This window comes from Lynx rufus, unplaced genomic scaffold (genome assembly GCF_022079265.1).
Source record: "Lynx rufus isolate CCGP_SWC_20201006 ecotype Redwood Valley unplaced genomic scaffold, mLynRuf1.p SCAF_3, whole genome shotgun sequence".
Taxonomy (NCBI): Eukaryota; Metazoa; Chordata; class Mammalia; order Carnivora; family Felidae; genus Lynx; species Lynx rufus.
In genome coordinates, this window is record NW_025814845.1 from 62,836,758 (window position 1) to 62,855,578 (window position 18,821).

At 35.7% G+C, this 18,821-nt stretch overlaps 1 protein-coding gene across 2 annotated transcripts in view; it reads left to right on the forward strand.

Annotated features, from left to right (window-relative positions):
• CFAP299 (cilia and flagella associated protein 299) overlaps positions 1-18,821 on the forward strand; it is a 586,842-nt gene that overhangs the window by 251,956 nt on the left and 316,065 nt on the right. The window contains exon 4 of one of the 2 annotated variants that reach the window (XM_047090627.1): positions 16,188-16,247. The exons of the other annotated variant lie outside the window; for it this stretch is intronic. Coding sequence (XP_046946583.1) covers positions 16,188-16,247 — 60 coding nt within the window. The remainder of the gene's footprint in view (positions 1-16,187; positions 16,248-18,821) is intronic. 2 annotated transcript variants of the gene reach the window in all.

Genomic DNA, 18,821 nt, shown 5'->3' on the forward strand with positions numbered 1-18,821 from the left:
CCATTTTTCTACTGTGTTTTTTCATTTTTAACAATTTAAGATATTTTCCATATGTTCAGGATTAAAACTCTTTGTTGATTATTTGGCTTAGGAATATTTTCTCTAGCTCTACTTTGACTCAATCTATTAATGAAAGTTCCTAATTTTAATGTGGTACAATTTATTAGTTTGTTTTTCCTTTATAGGTGGAGTTTTTCTGTCCTGTTTATGATATCTTTGCTATCCCCAAGTCACAAATATATACTCTTATGATATCCTCTAGAAGTTGTATTATTTATATTTAGATGTATTTTTTACCTGCATTTACTTTTTTGCGTGTGTGGCGTGAAATAGAGGTCAAATTCCATTGAGATACTTATTGTACGTCTCAGCAAACATGTTAAATAGGCATCGATGTAAAAATTTGGACTTCGGAGTGGGAGTCTCCATCAAAGTTGAAGTTTGGGGCTTGTTGAGTGTACAGATGTTCGTTAAAGCTATGAGATTGTATACTATTGCTAAATACATGAGCACAGGTTGAGAATAACTTGAGGGGAGAGCCCATATTAGAGCTCCAATATGGGTCTAATATTAGCCCATATTAGACCCAATATGGGTCTAATATTAGCCCATATTGGAGCTCCAATATGTGACCTGAAACTAGGCTCATTACTTTGCTACATGATAGTGTAGACTACAATATAGTAACACGGAGCACAGTATACTGTAGATTTCTGTCATCTAGACACTACCTGTAGTAGTGTATCCCGATTGTATTGTCTTATGCCACCATCAAGTCAGGATATAAACTTAACTAAAATGTTATGGTAAGCCAGAACATCATATTTTTAATTTGAATTATCATTAAGCCAAGCCCTTCATTCTGCACTAAAAGAATTCATGAGTTTGCTTATAAAAACAGCAGTTTACATTTTTTTTTTTAAAACACTCTATGATGCTTTCATGTTATTCAGGTCATTTGTCCCAGCCTCTCCTAATATTTTGGAATCCTAGGTAATTAATGTACCATGCTTGCTATCTCTCATACATCCACACATTCAACGTTTGTACATTTGATAGGCAAGTGGCTGATAGCAAATGTTGGATCCTACAGGATCATGTCCAGAAATCTGTGACTGGTACACCAGGGACCTTCCTCCTTTAGCTGACACTGCTCCCAGTTTCAAACCTTGTTTGAGAAACGCTGTTCAATTACATCTAAACTTCAGTCATCCAGGTCGTATTTCCTCAGTGTTTCTAGGAAGGAAATCTTGAGAAAAGCCATTTCTCTTTGAATTCTCACCTCATATAGTCTGTAGTGGGGCACCTAATACTGGAACCTTGGCCTCATTCTTGTCAGAGTAAATTACTTCCAGTATCAATTTATTTCACTTATGCAAAAAGCACTATCCACAAAATGTTATGATCCATGCCCAGATGTCACACTTGACCTCTAGCCAGCTCCACGGTGTGAAAGTACAAACTTGGTGCACAGTAGTTTTTATTCAGCCAAATTTAAGAAGGAAACATCTCTGAGCATGTGTTCATTTCAGTTGCGACATTTACAAAGTGCCTATTTTATGCAGTGCACTGTTTTAGATGTTATGAAGAGCATAAAATGAATTATGGATCCCTGCCAACTCACCTTGTATATCATCTCTAGGTCTGTCCCTTACATTGCTGTTGAACCACGGCACTATAATCTTAACTTCCTTAAGAATTTGTTCCTAAATTATATCCTGCGATCTCACTGTTTCTTAAAAGATACCACTATACGTTGTTGCAAGACACTTTTCTAAGTTCTTAACTAGCAGTGATGATATTTGGCTTTTTACAAGCGTGTGCCTAACTAACATTTATGCCCTGTGAACCACCTTTGATACTCTGCTTTTATACAGAGAATTGGTAATGAGAGATAAGAACACTAGGTCTTTTAGAGGATAAGCCATGCAGTTAGTGGTCCAGACAGGTCTAGAAATAAATTCCCTTATCTCTGGTCCTATTTCCCCCCCGCTAGTTCACAAAGTTTGACTTCAAAATTGCAGAGGTATTGGATTGAAAGACCCCTGTTAACAATGAATACAGACTCAAAACTCTCTTAGGTGCACCTCATGATGGCGTTGTTATGAATTTCACGTAAAATAAGGTTCTGCTGCTCCTGTTCTTGCAAGCTACTACTGTTACACTCCCAGGAAGTCTTTGAGGTCTGAAACTTGTGTTTAGGTTGTAAGGGATCGTTTATTCCTGAAACATTTACAGTAGTGCTTTTATAAGGCATGTGACCAAATCATAACATGTGCCTTTAGCAATAAGGAATGAAGGTTGTTGATTATCAGTAGGAAACTTGGATGTTATACACTTGAAATTGGGATACAAAACAAAACAAAAAGCTAAAGATTACCACATCTCAAAGGGAAAAATTAGTAATCCATGAATAATAAACAGAGAAAATATTTTCAAAAGGTAGGGTGTCAAATACCTCTGAGATCAGTTTAACATATATGATCTGCGCTTATATACAGCAGATTACCTAAATTCAAACTGACCTTGGCCACTGTAGAGGGCAATATTTTTGAAAGAATGAGCTGTATTAAAACAGTTTCTGCAATGTATTACGCACAAATATGCTTTCCTTCCACGTTAGGCATGCAGAACTTTTTCCCACCTGTTTATTTTTCCTTAAACAAACATATTATCTGATATAACTAGTCCAAAGAAAATTTTCTCTTCCTCTACGTGAATGAACTCCGCTCTTACCCTTTTGCTAAATCCTGGAGCTCTAATGTAGTTCTTATATTACATCCATGTCACCTTTTGGAATCACTTCAATGGTAGAGTGCCTTGAATTATTTTCAAACATTTAATCACCTTCTGTTTAAGTCAGTTTTCTCCCTTGACAGTGCAAATTTATTTTACAAATATATGATAATACAGACTGGGTTCCCTGTGCTATTATGAAATGAAAAACAAGCTTTGTCTCAGTCTTTATATCTGTAAAATATGACAAAATTAATAATGTTTCATCAAGTCTGTATGATAGTTCTCATGACTACTATTGCATGCTGTGATTGTCTATTATGCTTTCACCACTAAAAAAATTCCCATTTTTAAAAATAGGAATGGAAAACACCTAAAGGGTTGGGAGTGTCCAAGATATAAGGAGGACAGTTTCTATAAATGATTTAGGCTTACTCTGTGGTGAAGATGGTAAGCTCTAGAGTCAGAATTTTAGGTTCATAGTTGAGCTCTGATATTCACTAGTTGGAGCACTTTGGGAAAATAATATGCCCTTTCAGGACCTCAGTTCCCTGCGCTGTGGAATGTGGGTAACAATGGCTCCCACTCATGGAGTTATGGGTTGCTTTAAATGAGATGAAATATGTGATGTGCTTAGTATGGTATCTGTAGTTAGTGCTTAATAAATATTAGTTACTTTTAAGGTTTAATGGCTCAGTCGGTTAAACATCCTACTTCAGCTCAGGTCATGATCTCACAGTTCGTGGGTTCGAGCCCCGCATCAGGCTTTGTGCTGACAGCTCAGAGCCTAGAGCCTGCTTTAGGTTCTGTGTCTCCCTCTCTCTCTCTGCCCCTCCCCCGCTCACACCCGTGTCTCTCTCTCTCTCTCTCAAAAAGTAAATAAACTTTTAAAAAATTAAAAAAAATAAGATTTACACATGACATTATTATGTCAAGTAGCAACCTTTTCAGATGTTTGATTGGAGGAACCACCAGGAAAAGCTTACAAGGTTCTATTCTTTTTAGTGTACAGATGATAAAATTGAGACTCAAAGAGGTGACAGCTTACTATAGCCATCTCAATGATATAATAACATAAATCAGGTTAAGCTTCTAATCTCACTGTTTTCTCATACAGCATTATTTAATGTGCTACTATGACTTATTTTTGCCTACATTTTAAGTTTATCGGGTTTGGATACTTGCTGAAATTTTTCATTTGGTGAATTTTTCTTGATAGAAAACATAACAATGTTTTGTACACTTTAGAGTGTAAATGGCATATGGGTAAATAAACAATAAATAATGTTGGAGTTTGAGGACATTATATATAACGTCTCTGTTCCTCGCTTAAATTTGGAACTGATTGAGAGAAGACTCGAAAGTCAGATGGAATAAGAAAATTACATTTACTTTCAAAAAGAAAAAAATCATATCAGATGTATGATGGAAGCAAATGGGTTTTCCATTGTTGTTTGTTTTTCCCAGCCTAGAATTTGGAGCAATTAAATTAGCCTAAAGGAAATTCTGTTCTGCAGAGTGGACTTTTACATAGACTCACTATTCCACTTCATACTTACAGCTTTTGCTTGATTGGCTCCACCTAGTCAAGAGACTAATGCACCACTAAATTTTCCATGTCTGAGGAAAGGAATATGGGTACCACAACACAGTTTTTTGTTTTTAGTCAAGAAGTTCTAAGTAAATGTAAATGAGGGGAAGGCAGGAATGAACCCTAGATGTGTGCTTATTAAAGTTAAAATACTTGGTAAGAACATCGGCAATCACTGTGGATGTGTAAGATTATCCTAGAGGTGCAAGCCTAAGAAGCAACATAACAAAATACATAAAAATATATAAACATGGAAAGGAAGAATCCAAAGTGTCAGCAGTGGACATTGATGTCATTTCTTCCAAAGTTCAGGAGAACTCAGTGAAAAATCAGTAAAACTACTAAGAAAATTTGGTAGGGAGACCAAATATCATCAGATTTTGCCTTCTGCCAGAGAATACCAGGATAAAAGTTTAAATATAAAAATAATCAACCATTAGATTTAGGTTGAGGAGAGACAAATCCAGTGGCTCTGATGGCTAATCTCTTTCTGATTCAGTTGCTTCACGGAGAGCTGGCTCAGCCAAGTCTGAGTTAGCGTAGAAGAAAAGAATAGTTGCTGGGGACCCGAGACTGCCCCTTTCCACCAAAGCCCTCCCCTGACGAGGTGGCCTCCACTGTTACAGATCAAATAGATCCCTGTGCCCCTTAGACTCATAAATATGTGAAGTATTGCTAACTCAGGTTTCCTGTCTGCTGGAATGTTGGCCGTGTGCACACAGACCTGGGCCGTGGGCAATGAGAATTGAGGGCTGGAGATGGTGTGTGGTCTACTGCTTCTCTGCTTATCAGCTTTCCCTTGATAACCCCCATTTCTGTCTGCACTGTGAAGTGCTGGTGGCATGCGCCAATGACCCCTGTGCTCACAAAAGTGTAAGCTAATGTTTTATGCCTTTAGGGTAAAAAAGATCTGTAAGGATGGCACAAACGCCAGCAATGTTGGAGGCAAGGAATTATAATTTGAGGAAAAATCAGGCTTTGGTATATTAAAAGTCTCTATATGAAAAATTAATATGCAAGAGGACAAATGTGAAAATTGTATGTAGCATCTTTTACATATCAATTTTAAAAAGTTGTATTTCTTAATAGAAGATTTAGGAATGTGGAGGAATACGTGGGCATAAAAAATCCTCAGATGTCCGGTGAGCACTGTATAAATGCATGATGCAGAATATGTAAGTTAAAACAATAATGAGACACAATGTTTGCTTCTCAAATTGGACATCTATATGATAATAACTATCATTTAATGTTGAGAGTCAGAGATGGTCACGTATTACTATTGATAGGAGCATTTTGGCAACACATGGCTATAAATAGAAAATATGTATATCCTTTAACCACTTATAGGAATTGTTTTCAAGGAAATATTTAAAAATGTATTTAAGGAATTAGCTATTGGAGTATTAGTGCATTTTTTTAGGTTGATACTGATTATATATTTTTTATATTTTTATATTACCTTTTTAAATATTTCCTTAAAAACAATTCCTGTATATATCCTGCTTGTATATATTATAATTTTTATATTTCAATCCCAGTATAATTAACATATAGTATTATATTAGTTTTAGGTGTACAATATAATGATTCAAAATTCTATATATTCCTTAGTGCTCATCATGATAAACATACTCTTTAATCTCCTTCACATATTTCACCCATCCCCTCCACCCCGCCTCCCCTCTGGTGCTCATGCTTGTTCTCTATAGTTAAGAGTCTGTTTTTTGGTTTGTCTCTCTTTTTTTTTTTTCTTTGCTTGTTTTGTTTCTTAAATTCTATACATGTCTGTAATCATATGGTATTTGCCTTTCTCTGGCTGACTTATTTCACTTGGCATTATACTCTCTAGATTCATCCACGTTGTTACAAATGTCAAGATTTCATTCTTTTTTAAGGTTGAGTAATAATTGTATATATATATATATATATATATATATATATATATATATACACACACACACACATACATACACCACATCCTTTATCCATTCATCTATCAGTCTAACACTTAGGCTGCTTATGTAACTTGGCTATTGTAACTAATGCTGTTATAAATATAGGGGTGCAATATACCTTTGAATTAGTGTTTTCATCTTCATTGGGTAAATATCCAGTAGTGTGATTACTGTATCATATGGTAATTATAGTTTTCATTTTTTAATGAACCTCCATACTTTTTTCACAGCAGCTGCACTAGTTTGCATTCTCACCAACAGTGCACCAGGGTTCGTTCTTCTCCACATCCCTGCCAACACTTGTTTCTTGTGGTTTTGGTTTTAGCCATAAAACACAGATGTGAGGTGATATCTCATTGTGGTTTTAATTTGCATTTCCCTGGTGATGAGTGATGTTGAGCACCTTTTCATGTGTCTGTTGGCCATCTGGATGTCTTTGGAGAAATGTCTATTCATGTCTTATCATTTTTAATTGGATTATTATTATTATTATTATTATTATTTGGTGTTGAGTCATATACCTCTTTATTTTTTGGATACTAACCCTTTATCAGATATGACATTTGCAAATGTCTTCTCCAATTCAGTAGGTTGTCTTTTAGTTTTGTTGATTGTTTCCTTCACTGTGCAGAAGATTTTTATTTTGATGTAGTCTTAATAGTTTATTTTTGCTTCTGTTGTCTATGCCTTGGGAGACGTATCTAGAAAAATGTTGCTACAACGGATGTCAGAGAAGCTGATGCCTGTGCTCTCTTGTAGGATTTTTATAGTTTCAGGTCTCATATTTAGGTCCTTAATCCATTTTGGATTTACTTTTGTATATGGTGTGAAAAAGTGGTCCAGTTTCATTCATTGAATGCTGCTGTCCCGTTTTCCCAACACCATTTGTTAAAGAGACTTACCTTTTCCCACTGTATATTTTTGCCTATTTTGTGAAATATTAATTGATCATATAATTGTGGGTTTGTTTCTGGGGTTTCTCTTCTGTTCCATTGTCTATTTTTGTGCCAGTAACATACTGTTTTGATTATGACAGCTTTGTAGTATAACTTGAAATCTGGCATTGTGATACCTCCAGTTTTGTTCTTCTTTTTCAAGATTTTTTTGGCTATTTGGGGTCTTTTGCGGCATTAATTTTGTAGCTTGCTTTGGGTAGTATGGACATTTTAGCAAGATGTTCTTCCAATCTATGAGCATGGAATATCTTTCCATTTGTTTGTGTTCTTTTCAGTTTGTTTCATCAGTGTTTTATAGTTTTCAGAGTACAGGTCTTTCACCTTCTTCATTCAGTTCATGCCTATGTATTTTATTATTTTTGATGCACTTGTAAATAGGACTACAGTTAAAACCCTGAATTGCAAGTAACTTGTTCTGCGAGTGTTCCAAAGATGAGCAAACATTTCTAATAAATTTTAATTTGGTAAACGAGCGATGTCTTGCATTATGAGTTGTACATGATGCTGAATGTCACATGTTCACAACTGAGCCATTGGTTCTTGAAATTTACTTTGAAATATAAGTTCTTTGGGTTACAGGAATGTTTACAGAATGAATTATGTTCACAAACCAAGGTTTTACTGTATTTTGTAAATTCTCTTTCTGTTGTTTCATTATTAGTGTATAGAAATACAATGGATTTTTGTATATTGACTTTGTATCTTATGATCTTATTGAATTTGTTTATGAGTTCTATTATTTTTTTGGTGCAATCTTCATGATTTTATTTATTTTTATTTATTTTTACTTTTTTTTTAGTTTTTTTTATGTTGGTGGGGGAAGGAGTAGAGAGGGAGGGAGGGAGAGAGAGAGAGAATCTGCTGATGGTGCAGCTTGAACTGATGTGGGGCTTGAACTCACAAACTGTGAGATCATGACCTGAGCTAAAATCGAGAGTCAGAGGCTTAAATGAATGAGGCACCTAGGCACCTCATAGGGTTTTTAAAATTTTATTTTAGAGAGAGAGAGAAAGAGCATGCAAGTGGGAGAGAGGAGCAGAGAGAGAGAGAGAGAGAGAGAGAGAGAGAGAGAGAGAGAGAGAATCTTAAGCAGGCTCCGTACTCAGTTTAGTTAGGCAGCATATAGATGGGTCTTGCTTTTTTATACCTTCTGTTACCCTATGTCTTTTGATTGGAGTGTCCACTTTCATTCAAAGTAAACATTGTTAGGTATGTACTGATTGTCATTTTGTTCCTTATTTTGTGGTTGTTTTTGTAGTTCTTCTCTGTTCCTTTCTTCTCTTACTCTCTTCTTTCATGGTTTCCTGGTTTACTTTAGTGATATAATTGAATTCTCTTCTTTCTTTCTTTCTTTCTTTCTTTCTTTCTTCCTTTTTTTCTTTTTTTTTTTTTTGCATATCTAGTACTGTTTTTTGATTTGTGGTTACCGTTAAGTTTACATATAACATCTTTTGTATATAGCAGTCTATATTAAGTTGATGGTTCCTTAAGTTCGAACTCATTCTTTATTCTTCTGCCCACAATGTGTTAGGTACATGGTGTCAAAATTTGCCTCCTTTTACTTTGTGAATCCCTTGACTGATTTTTATAGTTACACTTAATCTCACTGCTTTTGTGTGCTTCCAACTTTTCTTACTCCTACTTATGGTCTTTTCTTTCCACTCAGAGAGTCCCCTTTAACATTTCTTATAGGGCTTGTTTAGTGGTCATGAATTCCATTCACTTTTGTTTGTCTGGGAAAACCTTTATCTCTTCTGTTCTGAATGTTAACCTTGCTGGATAGAGAATTCTTGTAAGTATTTTTCTTTCAGCACTTTGAATATATCATGCCATTCCTCTCTAGCATTCAAAGTGCTGAAAAATTCACTGATAGCTTTATGAGGTTCACCTTGTATGTAACTGTGCTATTTTCTCTTGTTGTTTTTAAAATTCTCTATCACTCCATTTTGCCATTTTAATTACTATGTGTCTTGGTGTGGACCTTCTTGGGTTGATTTTGTTGGGGGTTCTCTGTGCCACCTCAATCTGGATTTCTATTTCTTTCTCCAGATTTGGGAACTTTTCAGCTCTTATTTCTTCAAGTAAATATTTTGCCCCCTTTTTCCTCTCTTCTGTTCCTGGGATCCTTATAATGTGACTGTTATTACACTTCATGGTGTTGCTGAATTCCTTAAGTCTATTTTTATTTATTATTATTTTTTTCTCCTGTTCACTTCGATTGCTTTCCATTGCTCTGTCCTCCAGGTCACTGATCCATTCTCCTTCCTCTAGCCTACATTTATTCTCTCTACTGTGTTTTTAATTTCTTATTAAATGAAGATGAAGTTATAGAGTTCTTCATCTTTGGTTATTTTTTAAAATGTTTTCTGTCTCTTTGTTGAGGGTGTCACTGAGGTCCTTCATTCTTTTTTCAAGTCCAGTGAATATCTTTATGACCATTACTTTAAATTTTGTATCAGTCATATTATTTACCTATGTTTCAGTTAGTTCTATTGCTAAGATTTTGTCCTGTTCTTTCATTTGGAGCATATTCTTCTATCTCCTCATTTTGTCTAACTCTCTATTTGTTTCTATGTGTTAGAAAATTCAGCTACCTCTCCTGCTCTTGAAAGTAGTGGATTTATGAAGAAGAGGTCCTGTCAGGCCCAGCAGTGCACATCCCCTGTTCATCAGAGCCCACCACTTTGGGTATGTCTCCTGTGTGTGTTGCTTATGTCCTACTGTTGTGGCTGAGCTTTTTTTCCTTCAGTCCAATTGTCTGCAGTTGGCTCTCTTTGCCTGTTGCAGGCAGGATTTAGTTCCTGTATTGTTAGTGGGCCAGTCTGGGGCCACCTTGGGCTTGAGTTGAGTCAGACCAGGCATTTGCCAAAAATACAGTAGCATTGAACTTCAGGGAGCTTTCCCTGTGGTGTCCCATGAACAGATTTAATTACCAGGCAGAATCTGCACTCAGACCAGGTATCTGCCCCCAGCCCACTGCTAAAGCTACAGTCAAACTGTTGTGTGTTTATCTTCCCCTCACCCTTGGGCAGGAGTCACTTTCGAGTTGCGCTGTCCCCTGTTGGGGCTGCTTGCACACTGCCAGGCCTGTGTCAGTGCTTTGGATAGGTTGTAGCCAAAGGTATATTGGAGGGGGCAGGTCTGTAGAAGAGGGCAGGGAGTAAAGTTTGCACAGGTCTCTGTGGGTGGGGGTGGGGGCGGCTGGAGCACCTTTAGAAACCTTCTGTCTCAGGGCCATCTGCAGGAGAGCGTGACAGGACATGCTGTGCCAACAAGGTTCATGCCAGTCCACTGTGGGAGGGGACCTGCAGCCACCAGGGGAACTTTCTTCCCAGGCCAGGATGGAGGAGGCATATCCACAAAAGGGCACAGGGGCAGGATGTGCTGTTAGCAAGCTAGGTAGAGAGCATTTGTATCACCCTGGTTCTCTAAAGTGTCTGTGTTTCTAGGCTGGGGTGGGAGGGAAAATGGTGGCCATGGGCTCTTTTGTTCTAAGAGAAATCTCCCCCAAATCCTTGTCCCTCCAGCAAGGCTCTGAGATTAGTAAAGAAATCTTCATCCTGTAGACCATCCTGTAGACGCCTTAGGCATTTTTCAAACTGCTTCTATGCTGGTATCTCTGTGTAGCTGTTTGTTGTGCTGTCTCTTTAAGGGCAGGGACTCGGCTTCTTATTACCCTCCTGGCTCTCCCAGAGCAGAGCCCACTGATTTTTAAAGTTCCAGGTGTTGGTGTTATGTCCCACTGATTGTAGTTGGCCCCTCTGGTTTTCAAAGCCAGATGTTCTGGGGATTTGTCTACCCTCTGTGGGTTCCCATGACTGGGGTGCCTAGTGTGGGGTCCATTCCTCTTTCTTTTCTGAGCCTGAAGCATCCCTCCTTCTCTTAGACAGTCCTATGATTTTTTTTTTTTTTTTTTTTTAGCTCTGGACCTGTTTCTGCCCTTCCTACCTTGTTCTATGTGGCTTCTTCTCTACATTTAGCTGTGGAGAAGTCTGTTTTGCCAGTCTTTGGGTCGTTTTCTGGTTTATTTACACTGATGTGGATTTTATTTAGTTGTACCCATAGGATGAGGTGACCTTAGGGTCCTCTTACCCCACCATCTTCCCTGGAAGTCTCAGTGCATTGTTTTTTTAATTTAGAAAAAATAAATTGATAGCACCCTAAATTCTAACAGTTGAGAATTGCTTAAATAATGATTCAGCCATACGATGGAATATTATATAACTATTAATGAGGCTTCAGGAAAATACACAATGGCTTAAAAATGGTGTCGATATGTAATTCAAGAACAAAAAGCCCCATCTATCTTATTATATCACCTAAGAAGGCTATTCACAAAAGTCTGATCATCTCCAGGTGGTGGTTATGGGGCTTTAATTTGTCTTTCTTCAGTTCTTTGTGCATTTATTTTCAAAATTTCTAGCAATACATTACTTGATGTGGTCACAAAAATAAAGTGATTGCTTCAAAAGGAACATGTGTGTAAAATTACTAAATTTAGAGATTTAAACCAAGGATTTCACTTACTAAGGCCATTGTAATCATCCTCACCATACTTAATTCTTTCAAGGGCTTGTCCTAGAGAAGGGGAGGACCCAATCTAAAGAAAAATTGGACAGACTCACAATGTTAAAAAAGCTTATATTTCAAAAGCTAGATTTTTATGGGGAGGAAATATCATTTGACAATGAGCTGGGTGGGCTTGGCAACTGGAGAGCAAAGAGAAATACCCATGTTTCAAGGTGAATGCATGGACAACACTCAAAAACCAGAGTATGAATTACACAAAAGTGTGAATTGTGTATCACATAGAAAGGCAGGATGGAAAGATGTCAGTGAGTTTGGATTGGATGCCTGTGCCCTGAAATCTGACCAGCAATATCAAAAGGAAAAATGTTAACCCTAGGAGGGTGAGGAGGAGAATGGGGGCGAGAATTCTGAGCCAACCAAATACTTCCCTCAGAGATGTGTTTAAACTAGAAAAAAATAACTGCATTTATTTTACATTGGCAAGATCACATGTTTTGCCACCAGTGAAAATGGGGGCTCACAAGGTAAATTAAGTTCAGTTATAGAGAAAAACTTTAAAAGCTACATTTTTCATGCCTGAGTTATGTAAAATTCATACCTCAATTAAAAGAGAGATGGTTGTTTATAATTCTCCTTGAGGTCATGTTAAAATAATTTATTCATATTTTAGAAAGTGGGACTCAGATGATTTTCATTGAAGAGATACTTCTGCGCAAATATATTTTCTTTTGAACATTTACTTTTCAACCAAATGCTTAATAAGCATGTCTATGACTTTATTTTCCAAAGGTAAAAGGTGGCCTAATGGGAGGAGAAGGAAAATACCAAAATGATTTTCCTAAAGTGTTTTCATAATAATCGTTTTTCCTTAAACATAAAGGAAGTTACACTAATATATCTTACTTTGAATACAGACTGGAAAACTGAAAAACTAGATTGTATACCCAAGAGGAAATAACATTATGAAATACTCTTACTGATATTACTACATCACCTTTTAAGTGAAAGAAATAGAAACAAATGTCAGGAATGTGTTTTCAGGAATGAGCTTTCTACTTGTGGTATTTTTTCTGGCTCTAAATATAACCTGCAAACGAAATGAAAAGAGGACATTTGTTTTTATATTAAAAACAACAACACCAGTTTGTTGTTTCCTACTTGATAGTGTATCATTAGCTTTTTGTTTTGTTTTGTTTTTTGTTTTTGAATCTTTTTACTTAGAAATAATTTCAAACTAAAAAAAAAGACACAAGAATAACACTGAAAATATCTGTATATCCTTTACCACCCAGATCCACCCTTGTTATCTATAATTTTTAATGGCACTTTTCAAAATATTTAACATATTGAGTGCTGAAGCAAAAGTCATGCTGCATTCTTTTGTGTATTTCATAGACAGTATCCCTGTTTACCATGGTTTTCAGGGAAGGACAATTTTTTACCAGTCCACAGAAATCGCCTTAGGGCAGTAGTGGCCAGATCATTCTTTTGTAATCCTAAGAAGGACCACTCCACTGGTTCAAAGAAGAGTCTAGGAAGCTTCCAACTATTCCAGCTAATGAATAAACAAAAAAACAACAAACAAATGAGTATGTAAGCAAATAAATGTCTTAATAATAGGTGTATATTTCAAACATGGGAGTTTCATTCTTCAACCTCACCATTTCTTCTGCAACTAACACTATCTTATAAATCTTTCTAGAAATACACACACATATATGTGTATTATAACATATATATTTATATATGATATATAGCCATTGCTATACTGATAGGTATAAAGTTATAGACAGATAAGGAAGTGTAAATACACCTGTCAATAAAATTACAGATACAGGTTTAAACATGCTTTTCTGTATTTTGCCTAATGTGGTTCTACTATCTGCATTCTTCTGCAGCTTGCTCTTTCCACATAGCAATATACCTGAACTAGCTTGTGGTATTAATTCATGTAGCTCTGCCTCAGTCTTTTTAAAAGTATATAATATTGCATTATAGATATTATGGGTGGATACACTTTAATTGTTTAATCTGTATCCCAAGCAATAAGCATTTTTTTCCTTTTTACTTTTTGCTGTTACAAAAGTAACAATCATTTGCTGGGGTGTCTGAGTCACTCAGTCAGTTAAGAGGCCAACTCTTGATTTCAGCTCAGGTCACGGTCTTATGGCTCGTGAGTTCAAGCCCCACATCAGGCTCTGCGCTGACAGTGTGGAGCCTGCTTGGATTCTCTGACTTTCCCTCTCTCTCTGCTCCTCCCTGCCTTTCTATCTCATAAATAAGTAAATAAGCTTAAAAATTAACATAAAAAACATTTGCTGTATATATCTATTTCTTTTTCTTTTAATGTTTATTTATTTGAGAGAGAGAGGGAGAGGGAGAGAGAGAGGGAGAGAGAGAATGCAGGGGAGGGGCAGAGAGAGAGGGAGAGAGAGAGAGAATCCCAAGCAGGTTCTGTGCTGTCAGTGCAGAGCCTGATGCGGGGCTCAATCCCACCACCATGAGATCATGACCTGAGCCAAAATCAAGAGTTGGCTGCTTAACTGTCTCAGCCACCCAGGTGCCCTTCTTTTTTTTTTAAATATATTTCAATTTTTATTTAAATTCTAGTTACTTAACATATATGGTAAAATTACTTTTAGTTGTAGAATTTAGTGACTCATCACTTACATGTATATTTCTTATGTAAGGTCTCCTGTAAAAAAAATTCTAGCAGGGTTATTTGTGCATGTAAATTGTGATAATAATTTTTACATAATGTTTATAATCACTGTTTGAAATTTTGTGTCTTTGGCACATAGTATGCATTGAATAAATGTAGAAGGAAAGAAGAAAGGACTGAGGAAAAAAGGGAAGGAAGTCAGGAAGGCTGGTCTTTTGGGGACAGTTTCCTTTACTTAAGTGAAAGAGAACAGGGACCTCCCAGTGAAGATTGTGATTGCCTTTACTTACTAATTTTCTGTTGTGCTTTTGAATCTTTTTATTTCTGTACTTTTTAAAATATTACGGACTTTTTATATCTTTTAGAGGCCAGCTTGAATGTTATAGAAGGATATAACAAGTATCAGAAAGAATATAACAAATAGAATGTTAAATGTTTTTATTGTATGGTCCTGTCTTACCTTCAACTTTTTTTTTTTAATCACACTTGCATTTTTTTCAGTCTTTCTCTCAGATAGACAAGAAGCAAGGAGCACCATAAGGATAGAGACCATGCCTATCTTATTTGTCACTATATTCTCTACTTTGTCTGGGTGCTTGGCATTTGTTAAAAGCAAAAAGCGGAGGAAGAGAATTAGAGGGAGTGCCCCCCCCCACACACACACAGGGTAGATCTAGAGAAAGAGATAGGGAGGGGGGGGAAGTAAGGAAGAGAAGGAGGGATGGAGAGAGGGGAGGCAGGATGGGAACAAGAAGTTTAGAGGTATAAATATAGGAGAAATATGTTAAGATGAATGATAAGAAAGGAAAAAAGGCACTGAGCTACAAGAATCTCAGTACTTTTGACTTCAGAATCAGGAAACTTTGGATCATGTTCCAGAAAACCCAGGCTCATGTATATAGCTGGGCTTCTAAGTGCAGGGTTAAAGCTATGAGTGTCTAGATCAAAATTGTTTCAAGGGCTTGTCTTGTAATTTAAGTTGTGCAGAGAGAACTGAGCAAGTGACGGTGAATACCTACTTTCTATTACCTGCTGCCGTAGGAATGGAAATGTAATTACAGTCATCAATCCATCATAGTGGCGGAAGCTTGGAAATTACATTGAACTAGGAGCCCATGTAATATAACAATGTAATGGTTTTATGAAGCAGATTTGCCTATTTTTATTTTAGATTAGCATGTAATGTAGCAGAGACATTTATAAAACATTTTCCAGTTAAAATTTCTTTTTGATTCTAATATTTTGTAACTGTGTCAATATTTCTGTATGTGTGTGTATATATATATGTATACATATATACATATATATATACACACACATACATTCACACATATGTTTTCATAATTCCAATCGATTGAGACACTCACATTAAAGAAATGAACTATCTTAAATTTTATACCATTCACAAATGTTAAATCTAAATAATTAGAAAATAGTTTATTCAGTTTGTAAGCTTCTTGCTTCTTCTGCCTATCTCTCAGTAACTTCTTTCTTGGGTCATATGTCTCTCTTCACCAACATTAGAAAGTGAGTTCATGAAAGGAAAATAAATCAAGTATTCAAATAATTAATAGCAGGTTGTTCATTTACTTTATCAATATTCTCCTACTTACACTCACGCATATATATATTTGTGGCCAACCAGTGACTGATTCCTGTAATACGAGAGAATGAGGCTCAAATTATATTTTAATAGGAGGATTTGTTAACATATGGGACATGCCTCACTTGGATTTCCTTTCAATTTATTGGAGTTAAATCAACAGGGGTTCAATGCTGTTCATACCTTGAAGAAGCAACGGGCAGAAAGTAGTGCTCATGGAAGTTTCCTTTAGAAGTTAGAAAAACATTTTGGCTTCATCCTACATATACTGCACTCCAAGGTCTGTTGCTACTGTTTTCCGAATTACTCACTGGCTTGATGAATGGCAGTTACAAGTAGGGCTTTTATTGCAATGTACAGATGTTGATATTTTCCACAATTTTCTTGGAGTAAATGGAAAGCTTTCATATTGAAAAACCTCATTTTGGTTGTAATAAAAGAACTTACATTTCCACTTTTTAAAGATCCATACAGGTCCTACATTCTTATTCTTATTTTTTAAGAAAGTTTATTTAAAGAACCTGTCTTCCTTGGCATTGATAGAAAGCAGATGTTACCTAATGGGATGTAGCCAGAGATTTAATGAGTAATAATAGTTAGAAATAGAATAATCATGTTGAGGTCAGAAATGGGTTAGAATTTTTATATAAAACTAGATACAGCTAACAGAGTTTGTGTGTTTGTATGTGTGTATGTATGAATATACATACATATATGAATATATATACACATAGATATTACATATATGTCTATATAGAGAGATAGAAAGAGGGAAAGAGAGAGGATGCTGAAAAGGAGAGAGAAAAAGGAAATTTTGGGTGAAAATGTTGCATGATAAAATTCAATTCTCATATAACTTGGGATTTACCAACATTTTAAATTTATTTTAGTTATATATTTGAAGTTCACATAGTGTGAGAGACTTTTAAATCAGGGCTTATAATTCAATATAAAGAAATGCATGGATAAATTTCCTGGAAAACTTTCCAAGGCTTTTAAAATACATACATTTGCTTTTGTAATACTAAACCTATTTGCTATTTGAGTACCTTATTAGGTCCAGAAACTTAAGGTCATGTTAGGAAAAAAAAATGATTTGCATTATGTTAATGTGACTTTGTAAAGAAATAGGACTCTTGCCTTGTGTATAATTATTCACACTGCAAAACTTTAGTGTGAAATCTGAATGATATCCACAGCTATCAAAGTACTATTTTCTGTGATCTCATTTAACTGTATTAAAGAATCTTAAGAACTTTGTCATGCTGTGTATGCAAATATTTCCAAGGTCAGGAAGCTATGTAGTGAGAGAAGAAAGTTACTTTGGAGAATATCCTTTTAGACATGTTCCACAGTTTGGTTTATAGGGTTTAAAGTGTAAAGATTTTTACTTTTCTTAATGTTGGATTATTTCAATAGGATAGTTCATTAATATTAGATTAATTTTAAGCAATCCAGAGTAATAAGTGCTAATTTTATTTTTAAATAAATCTCTTGTTTTTTTTTCTCTTTCAAAGTGGGCCACAGTAATAATGAAATATACAATAGTTTTTTAGAGCAGTTTTAGTTTTACAGCAAAATTAAGAGGAAGGTTTAGAGATTTCCTATATACCTCTTGCCCCCACACGCGTACAGCCTTCCCATTATCAACATCCCCCCTAACCAGAGTGGTATATTTGTTATACACCCAAAGTCCATAGTTTTGCATTACCACCCCCTCTTGGTGTTGTACATTCTACAGATTTTAACAAATATACAATAACATATATAGTATCATACAAAGTATTTTCGTTGCCCCCACATCCCCTGTGCTATGCCTGTTCATCCATTCCCCTTAATCTCTGGCAACCTCTGATTTTTTTACTGTTTCCATAGTTTTGCCTTTTACAGAATGACATATAGCTAAAAGGTAGTCATACAGTCATTCAGTATGTAGCCTTTTCAGGTTGGCTTCTTTCACTTAATAATATGCATTTGAGTTTCCTCCATGTCTTTGTGTGGCTTGATAGCTCATTCCTTTTAAGTTCTGAATATTTCATTGTCTGCTTGTCCCATAATTTACTTATCCAGTCACCTACTGAAGGATATCTTGGTTGCTTCCAGGTTTTGGAAAATTATGAATAAAGCACATCTCTGTGCAGGTTTTTACGTGGACATAAGTTTTCAACTTTAGGTAAATATCAAACAATGCTGTAATGATTTTTTCATGATGCATTTAATTTTGCAGTGCTTTCTTTTTTTACTTGGTACCTCTGGAGTTTTTTTTATAATTTCTATTTTATGTGTAACTATGTTTTGGTAGCTTTCCAATGACAGCTAACCTATCTATATATTTGCATGTTTGTATGCTACATTCTATGAGTTTTTGTGTCCCTGTACCTACTAATACAGTTTGGTAAAATAACTTTGTTTGAACAGTCCATAAATGACCCTCGAAATGATAAGGTGAAACAAAGCCAAAAATTCTAAGCAGTGTTTGAACAAACCAAATGCATTTTAGTAGTTCTATCCTTCTGTTAGTCCTATATGGGCACCATTTTGCTCATGGGAAATTTCTTAAGAAGTTCAAAAGACTGAATAATACTCATTAGTACCTATGGATTTTCAGACAATTTGCATACTTATTTAATCTTATTGTTTGTGAGGCAGTTCTAAGTAATTTATTAATTGAGGAGATTCTGGTTTTCCTTTCTCTATAGCCCCACTTTCTGATCACATTAACAACTTTTTAAATTTAATAGATGCTCCAGTAAAAATAAATACCAGTAAGGTGTAGAAGGAAATG